General features: G+C 37.1%; 1 protein-coding gene across 3 annotated transcripts in view; it reads right to left on the reverse strand.

Annotated features, from left to right (window-relative positions):
• Window positions 1–19,164, reverse strand: part of myt1lb (myelin transcription factor 1-like, b) — a 104,815-nt gene that overhangs the window by 23,796 nt on the left and 61,855 nt on the right. For all 3 annotated transcript variants that reach the window (XM_058400068.1, XM_058400067.1, XM_058400069.1), the window contains 5 exons: window positions 17,958–18,092; window positions 11,962–12,052; window positions 9,026–9,133; window positions 7,415–7,629; window positions 2,559–2,836 (listed from right to left, as the gene is read on the reverse strand). In XM_058400068.1, the coding sequence (XP_058256051.1) occupies window positions 2,559–2,836; window positions 7,415–7,629; window positions 9,026–9,133; window positions 11,962–12,052; window positions 17,958–18,092 (827 nt within the window). The remainder of the gene's footprint in view (window positions 1–2,558; window positions 2,837–7,414; window positions 7,630–9,025; window positions 9,134–11,961; window positions 12,053–17,957; window positions 18,093–19,164) is intronic.

Consider the following 19,164-nt stretch of genomic DNA (forward strand, 5'->3'; position numbering starts at 1 on the left):
TCACCTAAATTCTGTTTGTTGCTATATCACATTGAAGACGGAAAAAAGATTTAACCTCATTTGTTTCATTTGTTATATTACAAAACTGTTTTATCCTGCAATCTTAACAGGGGCATATAGACTTTTTTATATCCAAAGTACACGGCAGACTCAATCCACCCTATTAATAATATTCAATCTATTTATAGCAGCTATGGAATCTTATGATCATTCCGCTTCCTCTTGGCTTCCTCCACAGCTTTATGCATGACAAACGGCCCCATTTGAGGCGGTTATTTTTCGATGTGAAATAATCAGAGGAAGTGAAGTGAAGGCGCAGCGAAGGCACAGCCGTCAGAAGCGGAGAGGAGCACCATGCTGTCTCACAGCCTGTGACAGGAGGAGATGGGTTTTGCCGCAGGCCAGCTGCTTCTCTCATTCCCCCACTCCTCTCTGCAGAGTGACAGGAGATGGATGGAGGAGGAAGAGAAAGAAAGATAGAGAGAGGAAGCCCTCTCGCTCTCGGCACTTCCGATCACCCAGCATATGCAATCATCCTTCCTTCCCAACCCTCTTCTTTCCATCCTTCCATCCCTGCACACCTCACCATTAGTGTCAATGCCAGTTGAATGTGTGTGTGTGTGTGTGTGTGTCCAATCAGGCCAGAGGAAGGCAGACACTTCTGCTTCTTGGTGAGTAAAGATGCCACACTGGCTGTACTGTTATTCTGGTGAATCCCAGATGAACTGGAGCCAAATACATCCATGTTCTTGTCATTTTATTAGTTACTACATTAGTATAGCTAATTAACAGGCAGTTTAGTGTATAAACCCACCTATGTATCATGCTGCCCATAATTTGTTATGTTAATACTCATAGAAATAGCTATTAACGGACTTTTCAATCTGACCTCTTGATATCATAGACAGTATGTAGTGTATGTGTATTTAATAGGGACGATAATGTTGATATTTCCCTGTACTGATGAAGAAAAAACATTCATTCCTTTTATATTAAAGAATCCCTGTATATATTCATTAGTAAATATCGTATATAAATCGTATATATAAATAACTCCATGAACTCTAGAGGAGGGACTACTTTTTTTTGAGTGAGAGGAATTTGTGGTTACTTGTGTAGTCACTTTCCATCTCATCACGCATGAATACACAAAACCTTCAGAAACCTTCCCCCTCCCTACCTCTCTCTCCATAAGCTGAAGGCTGAAGTTGTAAATAGCCGCGCATTTGTTACGCTATCCATTTCCATGTCCCTGTCCGTCTTTAAATGATGGAAGAATGTAAGTAATATAAATTAACTGCAAAATCAGCAGATGCTTCATAGCCATGGATCTGAAGAAGCAGCAATGAGTGACACTAGCTAACAGTAAGCTAAGTAATTATTTGGTCTCTGTTTTTAATTTAAATTAAAATGAACTGTTATAATATCTCATGGGACACAAATAACGATCTGTTTGCTCAGTTCATAGTGAGGCGACACTGAGAGACGGCGAGTTTAATTTGTGTGTTTTGAAGCGGTTGTGTCATCTCTCACCAGGTTTGTCACATTATCTTTAGACCTAGTCCACTTCATCAGGAACTCATGAAGTAGTACAGACACCAGCCAGCTATTACAGGCTACTGCTGAAGGTTAGCCGGCTATTGAAGATTAGAGTTTATGCGTGACCTTTTTGCTAACAGGTTCTCACAGCACTAGTTAAACTGATAAAAAAAACCCTGATCCTATCCTCTACCACTCTATGAGTAGTCTACGACAATAATAATTACAATACTACATTTTGATACATGCCAAACCTTTTCAATCATATGTGTTTTGTTATGAGAATCTATTTTACATTTTCTTCGCATACTGGTTCATAGAATTCCACAGGTTTTACAGTAGATGGTCTTCACACAGCTTGCTTCATGGGAAATTGGAGCAAATGCCACTCTAAAAATCTCTGCTCAGCCCTGCAATTTTAGCGAAGCCAATTTACTAGCACATCATTGGATGGTAGGGGAATACCGCAAAACTGAAAGAAACCCAAACACAGACACAGGGAGGACATGAGAATATCCGTACTCAGGAATAAACTAGAGATCCTAACCCTGCCGGCTTCCTGCTGCATCATCACGCTGCCCTACCATAATGACTTACTCAATATTAGAAAGTATTATAGTCTATTTAAAATGAACTAAACTTTGGTAAACACTTTAATAGTGTGGTTTATAGTATTCTATTATTTTTATGCATTAGCAGCACAGAGACATTCAGAATAAGAAAAAAAATGACCTGTTAGGATGAGTATAGTTGCAGCAAATCCTAGGAGCAACTGCAACTGCAATGGAATATTGGGGGGGATAAAAACTTTGCTGAAAGTCCTGATCTGCTGTAGTCATGTAACATCTTAATAGACGGATATAGCATTCAAACACTCCTACTCACACTTGCTGACATCCAGGAACCAGTACTGCCTGCACCTACAGCCTCCATGAGAATTTTTGTTGAGTTTTTAAAAATGTGCTACAGATATGACACACACACACACATATGCAAAAACTGTGACTGTTTTGTGTTACCTGTGTGCAGAGCTCCTGTGGCTTTCCGGTCAGGCTCTGAGGCATCTCTCTGCAACGTGTGGACAGGTTGAGGATGGCTGTAGCGGCCATGTGGGCGGCCTCCATGTCATGCGTGTAGTCAAAGCTGCTTTTGCTGCAGGTGCTGCTAGCACTGCTTCCTCCTCCTCCTCCTCCTCCTGCTCCTGCAGCTCCTCCACAGCTCAGGCTGCTGCTACTGCTGGGAGCATAGCTACTGGTGGTGCTGCTTGCTGAGCTGGAGTTCTTACAGTACCGCTTAGCTAGGGAGACACATGCAAAAAGATCTATACTGTATACCGCCAAAAACAGCTTTAAAGGAATACTCTTTTAGCATCTTTAGCAAGATTTTTCTACAGAATATTTCTCCAGTCTTCTCATTTCTATAGTCTAAGGGCACTTTTGGAGCATTAAGTACTTATTTAGAAAACATAACTTTAGAACAAAAACTGAAAACAAGACGTTAAGCTCTAATGATCAAGGTAGCATGAAACAAGACATGAGAGAAAGTCCTATCTTATCAAAACATTGAAGCCAAAGCCATTCTGGATACCGAAGTTTAAAAAAAAAAAAGTCACTAAGTCACTAGTGAACACAGTACAAATTCATCTGAAAGCATCTGTTAATAAATATGTGGACTTCTTTTCTCAGTCCAGATAAACATCTCACTGTTATTATGAATGCTAATTGTACATGCTACATTGCCTCTTGTTGTCATTTGCATGCTCCAGGGTCACCACAGTGGATCGTCTCATCCGTATATATTTGGTTTTGGCACAGGTTTTACGCAAGACACCCTTCCTGATGCAACGTGACATTTTATCCAGGCTTGTGACCTGCACAGGCTTGAGAATTAACCCCCAATGGCTGGGTTGGATCCCTGCTCATGAATCAAACTCGGGCTGCATAGGTGAATTAGATATTTGTGTGAACAAATTTAGATGGAATAAAATGAAGATTATTTTTCCTCCCTATAGTGCAGTGATGGCTCAGTAGTCAAGGCTGTGGCTTACTATCAGATGGCTGAGGGTTCAAGCTCCAGCATTGCCATGCTGCCACTGTTGGGCCCTTGATCAAGGCTCTTAAACCTCTCCGCTCCAGGAGATCTGGTCTCTGTATCATGGCTGACCGTGCGCTCTGACGCCAACTTCCTAACAAACTGGAATATGTGACAAAAGAATTTGACTGTGCTGTAATGTATATGTGACAAATAAATGCTTTTTTTTCTTCTTCAAATCACATTACTGGAAACCCCTAAGGGTTTCAGTATAATTCCAATACTGATGTGATGTGCCCCCCTCCTCCCCTCCTACCCAACCCCTACATGTGGGCTGTGCTTTCATTTTCTAAACTCTTAGAAATTCTGCAGGTTTGATCCAGATCTCTACTAAATATGTAAAGTATTGCTATTGCTAAAGAGCTGGTTAATCCTGTCAAAACCTGGTGTTTTTTTAAACCCATTACTCATTTTGAAGCCCATATTAGCTCCCGTGTCTAGACTTCATTTTTTTCATTCTTTATTTGACACAAAGGACGAAGGAACTAGTTCCGGACCTGGTTTGGGGCTTCAGAACATCTCATCTTGACTACTGCTATGTTGCCAAAATGTAGTAATAATTTTAATGGCTCAAAGTATAAGATAAAATGTAATGTAAACACATATGCATGTATGCTAAGGGTGACGATTTGTGGGCGGGATGAATTAATACTCGTTCTCCTTATATGGTAACATTTGCAACCTGATAAGATTTACTAACCCCAAAGAAAACATTTTTTTTATTAATGTCTCATCAAGCTAATAAAATATTAACTAGCCTGATTTTGATGTCAGTTACAGTCTATGTAACACTGCTGCATGTTACAGACTTAGTGATGGTTTCAAGCATTGAATGATGGATTCACTGAGCCATAACCTACTGGAGAAAAACAAATGCTTTATGTTTTACTCAGGCTATGATGGGAATGTGCCATTCCCAATGTGTAAAGCAAGTTGGTATTTAATTTAAGAAGGAATTAAACTCTAGGAATTACTCAGTTTGTTTTACTTACATATGTGTTTTGTATAATAACAGAATTTTATCAGAGCCTCTCAATTCTTTTTGAAATTATCGATCAATTCAAGGTGTGTGTGTGTGTATGTGTGTGAGGGATCAAGACAAAGAGAGTATGACATGGTAAATTTGAGGAAAAATACACTGCAATCTTATATATCTAATATACCAAGTAACCAACTATAATCAAATGGCTAAATTATATTTCAAACTATTATGTATTTTTGCTCAAAGAGCATGATTAAATCTAAATTAGCTGTTAAAAACTGCCAGACTGCGATATATTCAAACTCTAGAGTTCACCTGCACACCATATAATATGCCTACAATATCACCCCGATTCATTACCACTTTCTTCAATATAAAATGCTCCTTCTAACCTTTAAAACCCTACATGATCTTGTCTCGCCATACTAGCTGAGATACTCCATCTTTATTGCCTACCATGTATTCCTAGATCATGTAGTAAAGGTTTACTTGTTCTGAAGTATCGATTCTCCTCTGAAGGGGGCAGGTCATTCAATTTTATTGAACCCACCCACAGAGCCTCCGTAACATCTCCACTATCACGTCCTTCAAATCCCAGTTTGAAAAAAGTCAGCTCTTCTCTTAAATCTATCCCTCTACTCCTGCTGTTGTTTAGCCCCGTGCATTTTGTCATGCACTCTCTCTTTCACTATGAAATACGATATCGATATGTACTATATAGATTTGGCGGTTTAAGTTTACACAGGGAAAAATCTTTGTATGCAGCATTGGGTTATTCAGATGCTTAGGAAGATCGTCTGAGGAGAAAACAATAAGTCAAGCACTTATCTTTTAGATAAAAAAAGAAAAGAAAATATTTTTCTTTTTTACGAACTCTAACAGAATGCAATATATTCAATGGACATTTTTATAAATATAAATATTAACATGAGAAAAAAAACTATTAAAACAACTAATACATTCATCGTCTATACCCACTTTATTCCTAATTAGGATCACAGGGGTCTGCTGGAGCCTATCCCAGCAAACATTGGGCGAAAGTACACCCTGGACAGGTCACCAGTCTAACACAGGGCCACATATAGACAGACAACCACACGGGCAATTTAGAATGACCAATCAACCTAATGTACGTGTTTTTGGATTGTGGGAGGAAACCGGAGTACCCAGAGTAAACCCACGCAGGCACGGGGAGAACATGCAAGCTCCACCCAGAAAGGCCCCTGCCTGTTCGAACCCGGGATTGGAACCCAGGACCTTCTTGCTGTGAGAAGTGACTTAGTGCTAACCACTAAGCCACTGTACAACTAATCCAATAACATATGAATGAAAAATGAAAATATAATAGTAGTCCAGTCTATTGCTAGGATACCTCTGTATTATTGTGTTAATATCATCAAATATCTAGTAGTATTTAAGGAGATAAAAAGAAGCACAGTGACAGAAATTGTGAAAATCACTTGATTTGAGATACTAAATCAAGGTTAAGAAACTGTACTGGGTGTATGAGATGCCTTTTTTTTAATTAGCTGTTTTTCAATAAATAAAATGCCAGATGTTTTGGTTAAAAAAAGACAAAAGAAAAAAAGGATATGCTGACCAAGCACTCATCTGCTAAGCTTTCTGCTTACTTTAAATAGACTGTCAACTGTAAAAATTAGCACACAGTCTGTGATACACATAGCATTAACTCCTCACTCTGCACTATAAATACACACATTTCTATAGAATTCTACAAACTTTAGTTGTTTTTATGTAGTTTTGGAAGGTGCTTAGATTGGACCTTCATACATGATCATTGATAATTTCACAAAAAGGTTGAGGAGCTCTGATAAAAACTCTGCTATTACTGTATAAATCAAACTCAGATAGATAGATAGATAGATAGATAGATAGATAGATAGATAGATAGATAGATAGATAGATAGATAGATAGATAGATAGATAGATAGATAGATAGATTAAGAATTGTGTTTCATTTTAGACATGCTTAATTTCTTTTTCAATTCATGCCAGCTGTTTATGTAGATTGATGTCAAAAAAGGGTTTATGTTCATGTCAGGTCACCCTCCAAGCACCATCATTAAGTCAAGCGTTATTGTGAATGTTATAATAAGGGATTTTATTTTAGAGCACCTTTTACCTGTACATTAGCTACTTATTTCCAGCACACCATGATTTCTCTGATTGCCTGATTAATGTGATTTGTAAGGTGAGGTAGAGTAAAAGCAATGGGGGTTGTGCCGAGCTGCATCCTTGGGCTCCAGGTGAGAATACTGCACTATTTGTTATCTGACTAAAGTTACAATGAGCCACAGACACCAGCCGGGCATCAAAGTGGCATCTCCAACTGAGTTCCCTGCTGCCGTCCCTGCCATCTCTCTCTCTCTCTCTCTCTCTCTCTCTCTCTCTCTCACACACACATCTCTCTCTCTATATGCCCACCCCTCTCGCAGTCATTAAAGTGCAGCCGGGGAACTGGCTGCTATTCACACAGAATTGCAATTAGCTGTGGCCCAGAGACTAGACCTTGACTCGCCTCTACCCAGTCATTCATTATGCATCCGCTACTATATAATTTCCATACATTTCCATTCCCCTGGTCAAAGGCTGGAGAAGATGCCGGGAACACTCATAAAATAGCGCCATTGTAGCATTCGCTAAAAGGATGTCTCACACTAAAATTATGTGAAGCTTAAAAAAAAAAATCCATGCCCTGTACTTTGAAAAACATGCTGCTCGCTTGTCACGTTAGTAGATAAAAAAGAACAGAAAGATAAAATGTCATTTTGCAGGTCTTACCATCGTATCCCTTGGGTGAAGTGTCACGGCCCTGGACTTTAGGAGCGATGGCACGTTTGCCGTACACATTCTGGTTGTCATAGCCGTTGTAATCGAAGCTGGTCTTGGAGTATTTCTCCAGCTCTTTGGCCAGGTTGGAGCGTGGGGTGGTGGTGGGGACATTGTTCTTATAGCCATACTGCGGGATCTCCAGCTGCTTTACAAAGCACATGGGCCTAAAAGAGCAAAAGACAGAGGAGGGTCTATAGGATCTCATGAAATATGTCACCTACGTAATTAAGTTTAAGTAATAAACAAAACATTAAGTCAGTATTATAAGCATTACAATTCTAAATAGTTGCTTATTGTCTTGGATGAGCTGAAAGATTTTATTATAGTCATACAGAATAGATGACATTGCAAAAATAAATTAAATTATGACAGCAGGTATTTGTTGGAGTCGCTTATTTGCTATTTGTTTTTGTTTTTTTGGCTGGTGCTTTTTACATTATGTAATCTTTTTACATCCTCCACATATAATATTTATAGGAAAATTGTGTAGGAAAAATATTAGTTGTTTTTTTCTGGACACCTACTTTATGTATATAATGTGGTATGAACAAAGCAGATATCAAACTGGTTCCTTTTATAAATTGTTTTCACTCATAATAGAGGATTTTATTTATGTCTTGCAAACATACTTTGTTTTTGTTTTTTTCAGAATTGTGCTTTTACACACTGATATGTGGGTCTTTTTTTTTATCAACAGCACTAATATTTCTGGAATATATTCCAAGAATATCCTGAAATGCTTCCAGCATTTTACTCTAAAGTCCAAGTCAGAATCTCACCCCTACCTCCAAATCAATATATAATTCAGTAAAGTTTGAGTCAAATGCTGACATGATGAACACAAGTCCAAGTTTAATCTCTGGGGTTCAGGTTTTGTATGTCGGGTTCATTGGTTTTTACAGAAAAATACATGCAAATATCGCCAAAGCAGGTTTTGCTTAAAACAGTAAATACTACAAGTAGCTTGAAACACAATGAATGAGTGCAACATAAACAGACCCTCAGGTCATAGATGAGTAAGTCCATAGATGAGTGTTTTATAAAATTCATGACTTAGGATGGAAAAGGGAGTCTAGGATGTTAGCACTACACAGCTGAATGCTGATGAACTGAATAACTACAGATAATACACTAACATCCTAACAACTAGGGTCAGTGTGAATCTGGAACTTATCCTGGAACCATTGTGATTAAGATGGGTATACACCCTGGAAGGGAGATGGCAGTAAGTCTATCAAAGGACACTGTACACACACACACATACACACACATACACACACACACACAATCCATCTGTCAGCCAATCCATCATATCTTGGGCAGTGGAAGAAAACTGGAGAGCCCAGAGAACCCCCACATCTGTCCCACACACACACACACACACACACACAGAAAGAGAAAATGTGAAACTCAGGATCAAACCATGAACCCTGAAGCTGTGCACTATGCCACCATGTGACCCTGATGATCTATTAATAATATTAACTACAATACACTACATCCAACAGCATGTGATACTAAACTGAAGCATCTACGACCGGCCTTGACAAGTTCTCCTACCTCAGAACTCGGTCCGATGCCTGGTTGGACTTAGTTCCATTGCAGGCTTGGTGTTTCTCATGAGCTTTGGCCAGTTTCTCAGCAGCTGCTATCGGGCATCCTGAGAGACTGCATTAAAACGAGACAAAATGAAAAAAAAAAAAAAAAATTAAAAGCAACACATATTACATTGCTTGCCCTTCTCTTTATAAATCAGAGAAGCCATCTTCACACAAAAGAGTCATCAGGACTCGTTTAGTAGTCCTGTCTGTGCAACATCAGTGACAGCTTTATGAGGTCTGTATTGAAACCTTGGTGCAGGTATTACATATAACTCCACATTTCTAAGACAAAATGAATCCACTCCACAGTTCAAACACAGGTGGATTTCCTTTTCAGACTTGTGCCTGTGATTTCCCATGAGAATGAATTTAGAGTCACTATTTCCTCTTCCCGTGATCTGTTAAGAGTGCTAAAGGAACTCAGTGGAGAGTTCTCTCACAGCAGCCAGAAGGAACAGAGTAACAGCAAAAGGTGTGTGTAGGTCTGTCTGCGTGCAAATGACACCAGACAAACTGGCAATTTGCTTTGGGGCATGAGAACACACATTGCCACGCTTGTGAGTGCAGATGTAAGAGTTAAAAGTGTCTGGATTTGTGTGTTAGGTCTTTTCTTCTACAGCAGGTGCATTCCTCAGTGTGTGTGTGTGTGTGTGTGTGCTTGTATGATGCGCAGCTGGTGCTCGTGCTTGGGTGTCACAGACGTGCTAATGGCTGGTGCCAGGCCTACCATCCCACACCAGCTGCTGACCGTCACACCTTCACTGCAGCAGCACCCCAGAATAGAATTACATGCATTAAAGAGAAAGACTACAGCGAGCTCAGCATTTATCATCCCAGTCACAGCTACAGGCACATGCTTAATCTTTTTCTAAGGCTTAAGTATTGGTGCATATGCAGTGTCGAGCAGTTTGTTAAATGTTTTAGACTCTCTTTGGCTTTGTTCTGCACACAAAACTATGATGAAACCAAAATTCTGTAAGTTCTAATGTTTGTATTATAGGAAGATATTGTTTTATTACATTTACATGATTATACTTCTGTAATTCAGTGCCATGGTTTACAGTAACATTCCCCAACACACAATTTATAGTGATTTAGTATTTTAGGTGGGAGTGAGATTGATTTTCTCTTATTAACAAAAGTAAAAAAATAAAAAAATAAAATAAATAAATAAATAAATAAATAAATAAATAGTATTGGTTTTAAGAAAGATTGAGCAGTTGGTTAAATATTTTAGACCCTTTTTGGTCTTGTTTGGCACACAAAATTAAGACGAAATTAAAACAATCACTATAAATATTCAGTAAACTGTAAAATTTGTTTTATAGCAAAATATAGTTTTATTATATTACAGGATGGTACTGTAAATCAATGCATTTTTCGAACAGTAAAATAGCAACAACAAAAAAAAGCAAAATGTATAGTTATATATAGTTATTTATATATGTAGTTATAGTATCTACAGTAGTATTTAGTTTAGGCGGAAGAATAATTCCCATCCTGTCAACATCTGAAAATCAGTGGATCATTTTTCGCTTTAACAACTATTTTTGGCGAGCACAAACCCTCTCTCTTATTAAAGCTGATTTGATCTTTTAGTGTGAGTGCAACAGTAGAGGTGGTTGAATCAGTGCAAGCCTGTGAGAGAAATAGTGGCTCAGTGGTTGTGGCATTGAACTCCAGCTCAGAAGGTGGTGAGTTCAGATCCCAGCACTGGCATGCTGCCACTGTTGAGTCCTTCAGCAGGACCCTTTAGCTTCAACATCTCTATCCTCTCTCAATTATAAAGCTATCCGCTAGATGGACAAATATAGTGTATTATTTTTCATTAACAGTATATTACTTAAAACATATAGAAATGTTAAAAGTATAGTAATTACCTGTAAATATAATGCCAAACTGTATGTTCAGTACATGTGAATGTTTAATAATTATATTCTGTAAATATTACAGTACGTTCCATAGAGTGAATAATAATTGTACAAATATTTCAGTCATAATATGCATAAATGATTAGTCCGTAAATAATTTATACTTTAAAAATCTCACATAAATCTAAATCCAGCTTATAAGAAATGCACATTAAACGTATTTTACAGATTCTAATAAGTTTAAACTGTCAGATCTTACAATGTTATAAAAACAACACAACATTTTCAGTGAGACAAAGAAGATATACTATATACTACTATACATTAATCCGAGGAAGAAACACACATACACACACACTGGTGCTGAACAAATCCAAACTTTACATGTTCAGAAATCTTTATATAACATTTAGAGTATTTATGGGAAACATATTCCTGTTCCAACCTTGATCTGTATGAATTTAACAAGCAAGGTTCATATTTTGTTCTTTTTTCGCACAAAATGTTTAAGTTAGTGGTTAACATTTTGGGCTACTGATCAGAAAGTTGTGAGTCCCAGGTACACCAAGCTGCTACTGCTGGGCTCCTGAGCAAGGCCTTTAGCCCTTAATTGCTCAATTGCATTAATGGATGAGGGTGTCTGCCAAATGCTTTAAGTGTAAGTAGGTTAAGTAAAGATAATAACTTTAGCTGCACCTCTAATCTTAATCTTAGATCTAGCTTTATCTATTTATTTAGCTTAATCTAGCGTTTCCTATAAACACTGTATGACTTTGCAGGCATAAGAACCTATTGCTTTGTTTCCAGAAAAGCATTGTGGGAACGGATATTATTAAGACGTTATTCAAAAGAAAATAAATGAAACTCAAATACACTTAAAACAACAAAAACAAACAAATATCATTTAGTGACCATTCAGATATGTAACCAAAATATCTTCAATACAAACAAGAAACACAAACACACAAAAAGAAAGAAATTCAGCAGAGAGCAGAACCACTTCCTGCATTGTCCGAGTTCTTACCTTCGATGTGAGTTCCTGTTGCTATTGACATGGCCACGCCCTGTGCAGCCAGGTGTAGGACACTTAAGAACATTTTCATACATTGCAAGAACTTGATGGCAGAGAAGAGAAGGAGTGGAAGACAGGGAAAGTTAGAAGGGCAGCAGAGTTAGTCATCTAAATTAACGTGAAGTAACAACATCAGACTGCATGCAGGACGATGCACACGTTCGCCACGTATACGCTATTCACCACGTACAGACAGCAGAAATACGTGATGGAGCAGTGCAAAGGTGGGAAACATTCCTTCCAGGATTTTATGATTAGATTGACGCGTACCTGCATAATCCTGTCACTGATATAAACCTGTCACAGAGTCTTGTTTCAACATGTCACTGTAGCCAATGATGACCAATATAAAGTGACACTTACAGGAACGGCTTCAAACCCTGTCCTGAGCTGTCAGAAGATCTTAGCATAAATATGTGGCATAAGATGTCCTTATACTTTTGCTAATACGTTCTATGCATGCCACATTCCTATGCTTAAAATTCTTTGTAAATTGATAATCATCAATGCTTCAATGCAATCAATGCTTGTAACTGTAATTGTAATTGTATAATGCCTCAGACAGCATATAATGAGCTAGAAATAATTCCTTGATAAATATAACTATTCATCATAATGACATCAATTGTACTGCACCAGCCTTTATAACTAATAACTAATAATGACTGCTGAATAATTATAAATTTTCCGTAATATTAATGAACAATTATAACACATTATTAACATTTAAAATGTCATCACTGAATGTTTCCAAAAATACTGCATATAGCACCTGAGATAAGTTCCTGTCTCGGCAAGGTTACATAGTGTGTCCTTTTCATTTTTGGAAGCACTCAGTGATGACATTTTGTAACGTGACTTTATTATTTTTGACATTTCAACATTTTCAGCCTTCAATAATGTGTCTGTTTGTGCTCCTGTAATTAATCTGGAAATAAGTGTTTCTTTATTAGATTATTCAAATAAACTTAATTGTGCTTTTCCGCTTTATTTGCAGTAATCTGATGAGATGAAATATGTATGATGTTTTGGTTTTGTTTTTTTTTACAATTGTTAATATATATAATTATGGTTGTGGAGCACAGAGCAGTATAATATAATATATAGTGACAACTGGATTGCAACATGATCGAAAGTCATCAATGAATAATTTATAGCACGTTATAAGAGCATTATTAAAGTTACAGGGAAGCAAAAAAATTCTAAGCAGAATTATCTGAAAAAAAAATCAAAAATCAGAGGATAAACTGAAATATTTCTCCATCAGGTTTAATGGTTTATTTGTTTTCAACAGGCCTTTGTCTTCAGTATATCTCACCATGAAAAAAAAAACTATCCATGATGATCTGAAATCCCCACTGGCACCAATTAGATTAATGATTTTAAGGAAGTAGGGGAGAGGACAGTAGAAAGGGGCAGGGGCTCTGACACACACTCTTTTTCTTCAAATCTTCATCAGCACCTCTTTAAACCCTCACCCTCATCCTCTCCTCCAGCTCTGACACATTAATTACTCTGCACTGTGCTTAATTGGACCAAGGCTACTATCTAGAGATGGACAGTCTCTGCTGCATTTTTATGGACATGGCTCTGAGGATATAAGCACATGAGAATGGGAGGAATAATGTTACGTAAATGTAATTTAGACTGCTCAGAGACAAAACAGGGGTTTATCGGGAACAACAAATTGGATTTCTTCTTATGCCACTTTTATTGATTAGACAACAATATGATAATCATCCATCCAACCATCTTGTTTTCTGTAGCACTTATTCTACACTGTGCTGCAAGAAACCTTGAGTGTTTCCCACAGGACTCAGGGCACAGGGCGGGGGTCAACATGGATGGGGTGCAAACCCACCACAGGGCACAATCACACACACTCACACGCCACAGACAATTTAGAGATGACAATCACTCTACAACACATGTCTTTGGACTGGGGAGGAAACTGGTGTATCCTGAGGAAACCCTGAAGCACAGGGAGAACATAAAAACTCCACACACAGGACAGAGGCAGGAATCAAAGCCTTAACCTTGGAGATGTGAGGCAACTGTGCAAAACTTATAATATTTAGGTTTTTTCCCCATATTTACTTATAGCCAAATGACTATCCTCAAAACCACTTCGCAAGAACTGAGTTAAGCGTACATAAACATTTCTAACTGCATATTTCAATTCGTTTAAGCTGACATTATAAACATTTTTATCTATTTTAATGTCAATATTTAAAAAAAATTAGTTTTATAGTGAAGGATTCAACAATGACTGTAATAACATTGTAATAACAGAGTTATTATTATATATATTTCTCTTTCTTAAATAATTAAGCTTATACAAAGTTTTTATTCAGAATAACTATGGCAGTAATATTACATTAGCCATTATAAATATGGCCTTTTGTATACTTTTTCTGAATTTCATTTTAATGTATATAGGAATTATGTTGATATTTTGAAATGGCCTGGTTACTTTTTATTTCCATGTTAGAGAATTTCTTTATACCCTAGGTGTACAGCACTATATGTATCATCTTCTGGCTCATAAGTAAAGTAAATTTCAAATATTTGCAAATTTGATTGTTATTAATATCTATGGCAATGATACTGTGTCACTATTATAACAGAAATGTATAAATTTGTGCCCGCCTTTTAAGAAAAAAAACCCCACCCTGAATGCCTTGTGGATTCATTTTTAGAATTAATGTGTGATGTTCAATGGTGTACAAGGTTCACTTTGTAATGAAATTCAGTGCTGACATTTTTGAAAAAAAAAAAGTATTATAATGGCGTATTAGTTTATTTTCACTTTAGTTAACGGTTTGCTCCATTACTCACAATGCTGTCCAAAATCCTGCTAATAGTGGTGCCACTGGGATTTGATGCTCCAAAGCTTCAAATTTTATGTTAATTCCATCAACACCAGTGAACTCTTCATCTCGTAGATTGCTAACATGTCGAGCCAAGACTCTGCATTGTATTTTTTTCATTAGTCAGTAATGTTGAGTCCAGGGTTTTCTGTCTCTGCTAATTCTACCTTGGACTTCTCATTAATGTGACAGTGTAAAGCATTGCTGTAAAAAAATGGGGAAGCTCTTGCTCTTTTGTTTTTAATTCTAACTGTGACACTTCACCATTAGTCAAATCAAGCTTTTATTGTCATTTCGTAAATATATAGCTGGTGTAGCACACAGCGAAATGAAACAACGTTCCTACAGGACCATGGTGCTACATTTAATGCAAAACAACATAAACAACACAGCAGTACAATAAAAAATATTACATAAAGTATCCTTTATGTTTGACTTTTGATACTTGATGGTTTGACTCTTGCTCTTTTTTCGATTAAATGTCACTGAAAATGCGTTAACAGTGTCCCACTGTGACTGTTAACTTCTCTGAGAAATAATAAAAAAGCAGCAAGACATTAGCACCAGAATCTCGAAGAATCTCACTTGATATATTTTAATACAGCCTATTTAAAAAAAAGTGTTTCAAGGTGGAGATTGCCTTCATGTGTATATATATATATATATATATATATATATATATATATATATATATATATATATATATATATATATATATATATATACATAAAATCTATACTTAAAAATAACACTTAAAAATTATTCCTCAAATCTGTGCCAAGTACATGACACTTCTATATACATACTAATACATGACACATATGAGGTAAAGATGACTAGTAAAGAAAAAAAACTGCATTAAAAAATTTAATCAAGAGAACAGATATACACTAAGATGTCAAAGTCAAGTGTTATGATGTTTTAACGCATATACATAGCAATATCAGCAAAAATGTATTACTTGACTCACTTAAAAGTCTTAAGTCTTTATGACATCTGTTGAAACAGAAAGTTTCAGGGAGCTGGTAAATAATGGGCTAGCCAGTTTTGGTGTACACACACACACACACACTATTTTTCCAGGCTCTGAATAAATTGTTGTGTGCTCTTTGCCTGCCCTGTGGTGTATCCAGTAGACTGAAAGGTGACCTGTTGTGAGCATGTCGAGCTATCGACAGGTCGCTGCTAAAAAATGCATTATGTGCAATGGAGCAGCTGTAGAGAAGCTCTCCCCTATCAACGTGTGCTCAATAACCTGCCTGAAGAGCACAGTGTCCCGCCAGTGCCGCAGCCTGTGGTGTGTTTGTCCGACACACTCACACACATTCACACAAACAGTGAAGCACTGACATATTATAACACATTCATCTCCAAGAGTGGACAATGTATTATTAATGCTGTGTCTTTATTCCGTCTGCAAATCGTGATGCACAGAGACGTTCCAGGAGAGATCTCCTGCAAATAATGGATAAATTAGGTTGGCCTTCTCTAGTCTGTTACTGAAACCCCTATCCTCAGTGAAAAAAAATCTCTTTTTCAATTCAATTAAAACCTCCTGCATGCAAAGTTTACTGTAATTTACTGCAACACTTTACACACATTTAAGCTTTAATAATTATTATACGTTAGGAACGTTTCTTCCTGTCGTTCTCAGTATTGTATTGCTTTACGCCACATACTGATGGATTCTCGATCTCGATTCTGATTGGTTAGAAGGTAATGAATATTTTTTCTAGAAGGCAAATCACAGGTTTACATCAAGAACTAAAACTGATAATAAACAAATTATTAAAAATGGTTGTTATTTATGGAAGGAGTCTCCAGTGTCAGAGCTTTGTAACTGTAAGTATTACAGTTTTCCAGATGCAAGTATTACATTTTTTTTTACAGAGACAGAAATAAGAGAGGCTGGTGAGGGAACTGTTTATATAGCTGTTATGATCAAGTCATAGCCGGAACTAACTAACCGGATGTTCCACAAAGTTAAATGCAATAATAAACGGTTAAAAAGTACAACGTGTCACAATAAAACAAGCCCGATGTGCTGTTTTGTCAGGCCGCATCACACCACCATTGTATTTTTATTATTTGATTTTATATATATATATATATATATATATATATATATATATATATATATATATATATATATATATATATATATAACAGCACACATTGTCATTTTTCCATTCATACTTGTTGTTGCCAAAAGAAATGAGTTTTCTCATAATCAATAAAAGCACTTCTGAGGTCGATCTGAGGATAAAGCATATGCTTGAAGTCTAAGGTCATTCCAGACCTCACTTGGCATCTCCTGATCTGGGAGACTGCTTAAATTACACCTCTTGACATCTGGACACTTTATAGGCAAATCTTTTTATGTTAACTAATTTTCTGGGCTGTCATTAAAGCTGTCAGCTCATTTGATTGCCTTCTGGGTCATTTGCTAGCATAACGTGAGATCCTCTCTGTGGTTTAATGGATCGTGTAAAAGATAGTTTATAGGGAGATTTGCACAAGGTGAATGAGAGCAGTGAGCGAGAGAAAGCTTGCCTCCCTTACTATTTACTAGCCTTACAGCAAGGATGTGAGCTAGACGCCAAAGCTATAATTATTAGCGTTCATTCAACTGGATATAATTAAAACAAACAAAATGTAACCCGCTTAATAAACGGATAAGAGGTCTTCTTGAACATGGTCAAATTCAACAAAATGTGTGTGTGTGTGTGTTTGTGTTTTTTGTTTTTTTGTAAGTTTTATCTTACAAAATTGTACAGAATGTTCCCACATTTTAGATTGTTTTGTATTTCTATCCAAAATAATTATGCATAGCATTTTAAATGAGCATGCACAAGCAAGAAGACAGAAGAGGAAAATAATGAATCCATGCAAAATGAAACCCATGCCACTAGGAACACGGCCTTGAAACTTAAAAGACGATAAGAGAAAAGCACAGCGTGGCTGCTAAACAGGGCAAATTTAAGCTAAGCAGAGTCACAGAGAGACAAAGCAAGCAGACAAATAGAACAGCAAGCCACAGAAGCAGGTGACGGTGTATAAGGTGTGTGTGTGTCTTACTTTCTGGAGGAACTCTGTCTTTATGTGGGCAACCAGACAGGCTTCGGTGGTGAGGATACAACCCAGTCACATGACCTGTGCCATCGCAGCCCGGCGTTGGGCATCGACTCTCTTTCTTCTCTGACCTTGAGGAATCTATACAGGCATGCACACCCAAACAAACACACATGAAAAGGTAAAGGAAAGTGTAAGTGGAGTCGAAAAAATTATATTTGGTAATGCAAAGACATGTCTATGTAAATGTAAGTGATCGGTAACCATTAATTTTGTCGACACTGTGATCAGTATCAGCATTTTATATTTCTTATACAAGACAAATCTATAAAATAACACAACCATATATTTTTGGATTTGCTTCATGTCCAAGTGATGCACTGTTCATCTGAAATACTAATAAATGCATATGTGCCTTTATCTAGGTTAATCAATGGTAGACATAATGAATTTCTAATTGTCTTTATATTAAGCTTTTAATAGCTATCACAACCTTTTGCACTGGCAACCTTTTGCTCTTGTCGGTGTGGCTAATTTGATATTGGATGCAGGACAGTCCTATCAATAATTACTGAAGATGTTTCTTTAAAGAGGACGGTAAATTGGTCTGGTTCAAAAACAGAGAGAGATAGAGAGAGAGAGAGAGAGGAGAAAAAGGAGACACAGGGAGATGACTGATCAAAATTTTAAGCATGGTGTAACCTAATAACCAGTATCACGCTGTGTTTTGCATCAAAATGTGACCAACCAGTGGAAATGAATAGCAGGAGAAAGACAGATTTAAGACAGAGAAAGTGCTTGGACATGGATTGAGTGTTAAGATATTCAGAGCTGAGATATAAACCCACAGTGAGTAGCTAATACATCGGATGTAACTAGGGACTTAAACGCTGCTTAGACAGCTGCCCCGGAGAGGTGTGCCAGGTAGAGTATGCCGAAAATCAGAGGTCTTGCCTTGCACAATATTTCCTCCAACATCATACATCATGTCTTTCAATCATAAATTATAATTTTTTATCCCACCCATGATGATGAAGTAAACAGAAAATAATTGCTGCTCTTTAGTGGTTTAAGATTTCTAATAGAGGCAAATTTTTTCTTTCATACATATGAATCGTATGCATTAGAACAAATCTGACCTGATCTCAGCTCTCAGTGTTAGCATATTGATATATTACACGTCCACATCCAAGTCATGTCATGAAAACTGACG

Source organism: Hemibagrus wyckioides, linkage group LG09, assembly GCF_019097595.1.
Source record: "Hemibagrus wyckioides isolate EC202008001 linkage group LG09, SWU_Hwy_1.0, whole genome shotgun sequence".
NCBI lineage: Eukaryota > Metazoa > Chordata > Actinopteri > Siluriformes > Bagridae > Hemibagrus > Hemibagrus wyckioides.